At 31.7% G+C, this 9,999-nt stretch overlaps 1 protein-coding gene across 1 annotated transcript; it reads right to left on the reverse strand.

Annotated features, from left to right (window-relative positions):
* Positions 1–422: 422 nt before the first annotated feature.
* Positions 423–9,438, reverse strand: LOC143922303 (proton-coupled amino acid transporter-like protein acs). Its single transcript, XM_077445529.1, has 8 exons — positions 9,386–9,438; positions 9,222–9,317; positions 6,303–6,453; positions 6,014–6,220; positions 4,418–4,690; positions 3,949–4,127; positions 3,480–3,655; positions 423–664 (listed from the first exon to the last, which is right to left on the reverse strand). The coding sequence occupies exons 1-8, from the start codon at positions 9,436–9,438 to the stop codon at positions 423–425; spliced, it is 1,377 nt and encodes a 458-aa protein (XP_077301655.1).
* Between the last annotated feature and the right edge of the window lie 561 nt (positions 9,439–9,999).

Here is a 9,999-nt window from a genome sequence, read left to right on the forward strand (position 1 = left end):
TGCTCGCGCATATTAAGTGAGTATGTACCGTTTACCATGCACCCTTTTTTTTGATCTTTTGACTTAAGATCTTTCGATTTTCGATCTTTGCCTTCCGATATTTGCGTTTTCGATAATTTCACATTCTGGCCCGTCACGGAGACCGCCAATAAATACATACATATATATATATATATATATATATATATATATATATATATATATATATATATATATATATATATATATATATATATATATATATTTGTATTTATCTTTGAACATTTTTCACAACTTAATTTAAATTTGAATACAATAATTATACATATTTAGTTTTTTTTTTTAATATTATCATATTTTATAATGTAATAGTTAAATGAACGCCGTTTGATGGCAACAACGAACAGCACAGCCGCAAGAGACGTGCACCAGGCTAGGATTGTTCACATGAAGGACTTGACGATGTCCACGAGGCTGGTGTAGGTGCCTGCCACAAGCCCAATCAGGCCGAACAGGATAAGCAGGACATCCTTGATCAACAGCCATTTGTAAGGTCCAAATTTATCGGGCCACGCGACGCAAAGCTCCATGATGGCCGGAAAAGCTATCCCCATGGCGGACAAGCACAGAGCTCCGAACAGCGATATGAACAGGCTCAGCCTCGGGATGGCGATCGCCAGGATAACTGCACAAGTGACCAACTCTACTAATTATATCTACAAAACATACTATTACAATATACACAAACGCCTGCACACTTATATGTATTGAAAATCTACATACAAAATGCGCGAAATAGTTTCTAGGGTGATTCGCGAAATTAATGATAGCTGCGACTCTCACTTATGAGATTATATCTCGCACAGCAACAAAAATTGGGTAAGAGTTTCGCTTTTTATAATAAAAGTAATCAATTGGATTGGTGACTTACATATTAAAGTACATAGTTAGTGGGCAGTGTTGTGTCAAAGTTGAGCTAAAAGTGTATGATATTTTGTATGAAGTCTAGTGAATGATCGTCATAAATAAAATTGTTATTAATTCTCATGATGTTCAACAAAGCGAATATACACACATACAAGGCAATGTTGATAGCTAAATGAAATAAATGCATCTTTGTAATATATAGGTATGTATGAATTATGATATTCTTAATTCCACGCAAAGTCCTAAGCTGGGGCACGTAGTTTGAATATTTAAACATAACGAATGATTTAATTTAATTTAATTACATATATAAATATACATATTCCTATCTACATGTATTTTTAAAAATGTCGCTTTTTAATATTCTTTGGCGATAAAGAACTAAATGTAACTACATAATTTGGTAATTGCATCCATTGATAATTTAATCAATTTGCTCCCATCCTTCTATGTCTTACTTTTTATATTCAATTATATTATTATTGTCACATAAATATATAATAATATGATATGATAGATTTAAAACGATATTATAACCAACGTGGTTTTATCATATATATTGTTGTATAAACTAATATTTACTAAAATATATATACCATATCTATTGTTAGAATTTTGAACACTAGTCTACAAATGTACATACATACATACATACATACATATTATATGTACATTAGATAAATCCCCAATTAGTCCGTTCATAAAAAAAAGCCGCCTAATATATATATTAAGACAATTCATTTCAACAATTACGCATTATCTTATATTGTATCAATTTTTAAAAATGAAATCGTATATTTTTTGAATAAGTTAAGCGAAACTAAGCGTGTCGATTGATATAAAGAGAGTACATATATATGTATTTAAAGGCAAAACTGTTTTTTTTTGCAATTTAAATAAGTACCTCAATACTATAATTTATAAATACAAAAAAATAGAACATCTGAAAATAAATGATACATATTATAAGACAAAAAAAATCACGCAAAACAATAAATCAATTGCTCTATATAACATATACATACACACAATCATAGATAAACTCTTCTCACGAAAAAATTTATTATTAACTACATATATATATATATATATATATATATATATATATATATATATATATATATATATATATATATATATATATATATATATATATATATATATATATATATATATATATATATAATGTGTGCACATAATTGTGCACTCGGTAAAACATCGCTATTCGGATCAACGGAATGAATAATGATTTATTACTAATTTAAGGTTTAATTAGTTATTTTAAAAAAATTATTTTGTTTTTGTCGGCCGATCATGTGAAGGAAGTGATATGTCGCGTCTCTTTCCACTATATACGATTCCCACACACACGCACGCACGCATTATTATTATTATTTATAGTTTATTTATTTATCGTTAGTTTTGGACCATTGTGGCATTACAGGAAGAACCTAATGCGCCACATTAGCCTACATTTGATAAAGAAAAATAAAAAATAAAATACAGAAAATAAAAAGCAAAAATGCAAAGGCAGGTATTATATACGATGGTTCATTTATACCAGAACAGCCCAAGCCAGCAACTTGTATTATTTATGTATATGAACACATTCATATGTTCCGTAATATGTATGTAACGTAGGCGAAACAACAGCAACCAACACGATCTATTCATATTATACAACATTATGTGTCACCGAAACGTATCAAGCAGAACCGGTTTTCTTTGGCCATTGTGAAAATATTCATGACGTGCATATGAATATTTTTGAAAACGGCATATTGTGACAACATTGACTCGACGATACGATGCAAGCAATATTGCGCCCTATCGTCGCGCTCTACAATGTACCTATGTATGTACATACATGTATGTATGTACATATAAGTATATTTATGCCGATTTTCCCGGGCACTCGTACAAAACAAGCATAACCAGCAGAATAGACTAGTGGTTAGCATATAATGCTTTGAACAGAGTGGTCACGGGTTCAAATCCCACTGGTTTCTGCTTGGATTTGTGACTCCAGGTCGATCGTTTCCTATCAGAGTTTGCGAATTTATGTGATTTTCATTGAAGCGGTTCCAACAAATTGGCAACCTTACCCATTTCCTAGCAAAATCTCGAGTTTTCAGCAATCTCAAATTTCGCTGAATTGTATAAAATGATTCAAATTTACAAATTTGACCATATGTCTCCGTGGATATTAATTGATATGTATTTATGTACTTTGTATAATACTTATAATATTTGTATCAAATGTACAATGTTTCCGGCCAGGAAGGCGCAACAGGGGTAACCTGTTAGGCCTTCCTGGTATAAGATAAAAAGAGCGGGCCGAAAACGAACAGTGCTGGATGTGTAGTATGAACACTACAAGTCTTTTCCATGCCGTATTGTGCAGTTCTGGATAATATAAACGGACCTTCAACCTTATCTACACTGTGAAAAGATTATCTGCAAATATTTCATACAAAAAAAAGCCAAAACACGCAGCTCGAGCGCTTAACGCAAATCATCATCAAAAATTTACAAAATAATATATATTTTTTGAAACCCATTATAAAACTTACATGTGGCAAGCACGAGAGCGACCCTCAATATGTACTCGTAAACCAATTTGTATTCGCTGCCTTCGACCCTCTTTTTGATGTAAGTGTTCCAGATCAACTCCACGGGCACGTAGCACTGCAAACCGTACGAGATGAATATGGCGATTGCGAATATTACCTTGACGACCTGAGACATGCTGTAATTAAATAAGAGCGAATGAAATTTTTGACACAAGATAAATTATTGTAGATGCATAAGCACATACATATGTATGTATCGTGATGGGCGATGTGTCGTGAAATTCTACCTGTTTTTGTCGCACAGCCTTACTTACGTATGCGCGAGTAGGATACAAGGGGACTAGGTGACGTCATACCGAGTCCCCTTGTATCCTGCGCACACGTAAGTAAGGCTGTGCGACAAAAATGGGAAGATTTTCAACGCACGCCACTGGTACGTACATATATGTACGTAGGTTAAAACACTCACATCTCATCTTGAGGCAGGTTCAAAGTGATGGAATCCTTGGAATCGCCTCCGTATCTCATGTAGCCGAGAGCACCCATGAGCACGTACAAGACGATTATTACACTCATACCTATGTTCAAGACGCCAAAATAGCCCCCGAACGAGGCTGGAGTCTTCATGTTATTCTCCAATGCGATAATCTGAAAGGTGCACTTGCTTTAAATAGCTTGAATAATACATCAGACACGACAAGATTATTATGCAGATCAGCGTTTTTCTTTTGTACCCGTGGCCCCCTTTTGAATTTAATGTTTTTCTGTGCCTCCCTTGAAATGTTCTGGGGCTTCGAGAGGGACACTGGTTGAGAAACACTGAATTATACACAGATCACTTTAGTGTAAGTTCTTTAAATATCAATTATATGAAATTTGTATTTAAATATGTATATAATAGCTATTTTTGCAATATGTAAGACGACTTTCGAACTCACCACTCCTACAGCTTCTAGTGCGAAAAGTGTGGTTCCAAAGAATAACGGGAAGTTTCTGAGGTAGCCCACCATGTCCAGTTCTGACACGGGTTTCATATCCTGGAGCACGTACACCAATATGAGAGCCATCCCCACGAAGGTGATCACGTTGGCGAAGGTTGAAAATGGAGCCAGGAGTTTTAAGTTTCGTATGCAGTTGATGCCAATCAAAGGTAGGAACAAGATGCACATATGCAATTTGATGTCCAACTCGGGCATGTATGCGTCACATATCTGAAAATTAAAGTAGCCAAAGATTATAAATATGGAAAAATCTTTTTTTTTTTTATTTAATTCTTATGATTTTTTTACATTTTTCTTAGTCAATATTATGAAAAATGGTGCAATAAAATCAATTTTTATACTTCTATCTTCCATTATTTATTTAAAATAAATAATGTGTTCTATTAAAATGACTTCAAATATTGAAATTTTATCTCCTGGATTTCATTTTAAAGCTAGCTTATAACATTGCAAATAAGTAGTGAGTGGGTTGTGCAAGTAATCAGAATTTAAAGTAGCAAGAATACCGGAGCGGAGACTAATCGATCTTTACTTAGTTTTACCTACTTAATTCGAATATGACAATAGTTTTTGTTGGCTTACAATCGTTCAAGAGATGTGAGCGTTTAAAAATATGTGCAATTTTTACAGATTTTGCCTTTTGCAGTCTTTAATTCAAAATCGAGTATTGCTGTGCCAAAAGTAAATATTGGAATCAATAGTCAGATTTTTTTTCTATAGATTGTAGATTTTATTTCTTTAAAATGCGTATAATAAATTATCTAGCGAATTTTAAAAGTCAAAAATATTGTTTTTCCATAATATTATTTTTTAAGGTAATTTTTTAAGCTAACGTTTTAAGGGTTGGTTTTCAATCTCAATATTTTATTTTTATTTTATTTGAAGGAACTAATTCGAACGGTAAACTATTTTAAATTATAATATGAAATGTTCTAGGCTCATTGCTAATCCTTCGTAAGCGAAAGTGAGCGAACGTGAGAGAGTGAGATGGATTGATGCTTCATCTCGTTCTTGTATCATCTATTTGTGTGCATTTTTAAACTCAATTTAAAATCATTTACTGTTCGAATTAGTACGTTTCGATAAAACAAAAAAATATTGACATAATAACCAATCCGTATAAACTTGATTAATTGAAAATAATGTAAACATTATAATTAGCGAAATAAACTCATAATATTACGGAAAAAAGTGTAAAAAATAGGCATATTTTTGACTTTCAAATTCGCTATATAGTTAATTCCTTATAAGTATTTAAAAAATCACAATCTATATAAAAAACATATGACTATTTATTCCAATACTTACTTTTGGCACAGCAATATTTGATTTTGACTGCAAAATTCAAAAATCTGTAAAAAGTTCCTATTTTTTAAACACTCATATCCCTTAAACGGGAGAAAGCCAACAAAAATCATTGTCATATTCGAATTTAGTGCGTCAAACTTAGTAAATATTGATAAGTTTCCGCTTATCATTGTTGCCCAATATAATCCGTCATAGTTTCATTTTCACAATTTTACATATACATACTTGTTTAATATTATTAGCCACGAAGACGATGTAAACACAACATATTCCCAATTGATAAACGATCATGAACACGTCGATGATGATAGGAGCAGCTGGCGCGAATCTTCTAAAACAGGTAGGTCCCACTTCTAGCGCCATTTTCATGGATTCTGGATACGTGAGCACGGGCACTCTTTTCCGTTTGCACAACTCGTACTGAGATCTCACCTAGAATGGAAATAGACACTGTATCGATAATAGACTTCCACCACGCTTATATGAATATATTTTTATTCGAATTAGTTCATACCAAAACGTGCAAGCAGTAAGTGCACAAAACTCCTATGAGGATTGTATTGATGGTTCCTGAGATGAGACCGGCATTGAAAAAAGCCTGAGGCATGGCCATGATACCTGTACCTAAGCTTCCTTTTAACAAATGAACTAGAGTCTCTGCATTTCTGGAAAAAATAATGGAAAGCAATCATAAGAGAATATTGGAAAGGTCTCACACTTTGATCATTGCTAGAACATTAATTGAAAATTGAACTCTGAGTTTTTCGAATGTTAACCAGCAAATTAAATAAACTAGCTTTAGAAATGAATTCTACATAATAATCATAATTCAAGTACATATACAACTTTCGATTGTATTAAACTTACTCGCATATGAAAATTGTTAGATATCTGAATGAAATATCATTCTTCAATAAATGGCTAATTTAATTCAATATTTATTTTTCAATTACAACGTTTGATTTTCTAGTTACATACCATCTTATTATACTTAAACACCTTATATACATATGTACATATGTATGTAGGTATGAATATTCTTTAATTAACAAAATCAACCCCTCTCACACCAGATATCGCCCCCCTGAAATGTCGATCCGACACTGTTAAAATCAATTTATTACGCGTAAGCAAATATATACATATGTATGTATGTATTAATAGCCACGTAATTGTTGGCACTCTAGAATTGATCAAAACCGATACGCGATCGCGACACGGTCAATAGTCCATCGCCATGAATACGATTGGATTCAATTGACTCTGGAAGAGTGCACCAATTCTGAAGTGGTATACGGTGGTTTTATCCGGATTTCGGACTAAGACAAAGATGAATCAGTTTGAGAAATATGTGTACATATACATACATATGTACTCCTAGGGGCTAATTTCAAATCAAAATGATGTTATTGACTTTAAAATGAAAATCAGCAGGTATACACACTTGATAATAACATCTACATATAGAAATTTTCTACTTAGTGCAATGATTTTGCATTCAAAAAATGGGATAGGAAACGTTTACTTCCGCAACGGAAATGGATTCGCTTCGGTCTGATCTTTTATTTGTGTAAATGGAACGTACATAGATATATTAGTAATTTCATAATTCGTATATTGGACAGCGTGACGTCACAATACTAATCATTTCAGCGGCTTCATACAGAAAAAAACCAGAATAATATATATTTTTATGTTATCTTAACCAAATAAAATAAAATATCGTACATAGATTTATTTCTTAGTTTTAAACTACAATAAATTTTTGATGTAACGAACTCCCGTTTGGTATATGTACCGTCGTTTTTTTATGCATACACATGTATTCATTTTAAAATAACATCAAAATATTTTGCTACACAATGTTACACAATTTAAATTTGAATTTTAAATAAAAATTAAATTAAAAAATGTATATATTTTCATAATGATTATTTTTGAATAACTGCTTTAAATATTTCTTGCTTAATTTTCTTGTTTTAAAGAAATGTACATTCTGATAAAAAATATGTTACTTAATAATAACACCGAGCAACAAAAAATCACGCTTTTGAGTTACCAGAGCGGAGACTAGCCAATCTTTACTAAGTTTGACCCACTGAATTCGAATATGATATTGATTTTTGTTGGTGGGTGATTGATTCCAATACTCACTTTGAGCGTAACAATCCTAAATTTTGAGTTAAAGACCGCAAAAGCCAAAAAACTGTAAAAATCGCGGATTTTTTTAAACGCTCATATCTCGTAAACGATCGCCCACCAACAAAAATCAATATCATATTCGAATTCAGTGGGTCAAACTTAGTAAAGATTGGCTAGGCTCCGCTCTGGTAATTTTTTTTGTTGCTCAGTGTAATCAATTGAGAAAGCAAAATTTTCAGTTGCACATAATTTTTATGCAATTAAATTCTATTAAAAGAAACCGAGAATACCTTTTTAAAAAATTTTGAAGTAATTTTATTTGTTAATTTTACACGTTTCAGAAAAAAAATCAGCCTGCGGTGCACAACCATCAAATATTATATTAGTTTTATCTTGTTTATATTTTCCTTGTACATAAGAATTGTACATAGAGAAAAAAATTATAATTAGTTGAAAATATAACCATTAGGTTATTTGAGGGAATAATTTTGAAATTTTTGGACGTTCGATACATTTTTTTACCTAGACTGGGGCGGGGGGACATTTTTTTTGCGGACCGTCCCGTTTTGAATCCTGAGAAATATGGTCAACTTAGTTATACTTCAGTTCTTAAATTATTGGAAAAAAAACTGACCATTCCTGGCAATTTATTTTGGACTACGAAAATATAATAATTCGTTTTAATATAATATAATAAACATTTAAGCTACATATTCATGTCCTTAAAGAAAAAAAATCGACGATGAGACATTCTTATTGGAAAATACATATACATACATACAAATGCATATATCCTTTTTTTTTTGGGAAATAAGGACTACTATAATATTCATATTGTTTTTAAAGAATGAAATTATTTCTTGATCAACATTTAAAATTCGGGGAAATTTAGGGAGTGTATTTAAATATTACCTTGCAATAATGAAATTTGTTATTAAAGAGAATTTTAACACTTCTTGAGGAAAATTAACATTCACAAAGGAAAAACTAAATTGTGAGTAAAACTACAGAAAGCCAGATGACATTCTATTGACAAGTCCTATTGTTTATACCAAAGCAAATATTCAGAGATCCAATTTTTTTTCATTAACAGATTGACCGCGACGACCGTAGACGGAAGACGACCCCCGGACGATATTTAATGAAATCAGTGGTGGAAGATTCCAATTATTTCCTCTGCTCTGTCTACGTTGTCAATTGTATGCGCACGCAACTCGACCCAATTAATATGCGAATCTTGTTACCGAATGCATTCCAACTCAATTGTTACGGTAATAAAGTTTCCGCTTACGTGGTGGCATGTGCCAGTTGTCTGTGCATGTGAGGATTGTAATCTTCTTCGGATGATGCATTTACCGGACTTGATTCCGGATCACCCTTGCCGTTCCTGGAAATTAAATTAATATACAAAGCTATTCATTTTCAGTAATTTGGTAAAATTATTCATCCTCTTACTTTGGGCTATCCAGCGACTGTAAATTCACCATTTCCTCTTTATTGGAACTCATCCTGGGGCCTTCTTTTTATTCCTTTGCTAAAAACAATAAATAAAATTCATAAATAAATCAATATTAGACAGTTATTTATGCAAGGTTTTTCTTGAAATGCCAAAAAACTACTCCAAAAGTGGACTTTGCAGTAGACAAACTACTACTTATAATATACGCGATTCCTGTTGGTCAAAACATTTTAGATGATTAATAAGAATAGCGTATTGAAATGAAATATACATTGGTTCAAAATTTGAAACGTAAAAATTTACGAGTAATGTGTTTTTAAATTATTGATAGTGAAATACTTTTGAGAAATAAATAAAGTTGAATTTAATAGTAACATCTTGGGTTTTAATATGGAATCTGGATCTTTATTACTTGTCCTATAACTATTTCTATAGTCTTTATGGCTATAGATAAATTGAACAGGATCATCCGGAAAAAAACCTGGTAGATAAAGATATCTAGATATAAAAGTGTGTAATTTGATTAAAAAATGACAACAATAATGCTTGAAAAAATATTTTGGAACTGTGTAAATATTTTATTATAAAAAATGACCATAAAATATTTTAA

The sequence above is a fragment of the Arctopsyche grandis genome, chromosome 2 (assembly GCF_051622035.1).
Source record: "Arctopsyche grandis isolate Sample6627 chromosome 2, ASM5162203v2, whole genome shotgun sequence".
In the NCBI taxonomy this organism is placed as follows: domain Eukaryota; kingdom Metazoa; phylum Arthropoda; class Insecta; order Trichoptera; family Hydropsychidae; genus Arctopsyche; species Arctopsyche grandis.

What these genes read in the sequence shown, in the direction of transcription:
- LOC143922303 (XM_077445529.1), bottom strand. Translation starts at nt 9,438, where the DNA reads ATGAGTTCCAATAAAGAGGAAATGGTGAATTTACAGTCGCTGGATAGC. An exon ending in TGGCTAATAATATTAAACAA is followed by an intron (nt 4,691 to 6,013) that starts GTATGTATATGT and finishes TTTAATTTTCAG; the next exon opens with ATATGTGACGCATACATGCC. An exon ending in CGCTCTCGTGCTTGCCACAT is followed by an intron (nt 665 to 3,479) that starts GTAAGTTTTATA and finishes TCACTTGTGCAG; the next exon opens with TTATCCTGGCGATCGCCATC.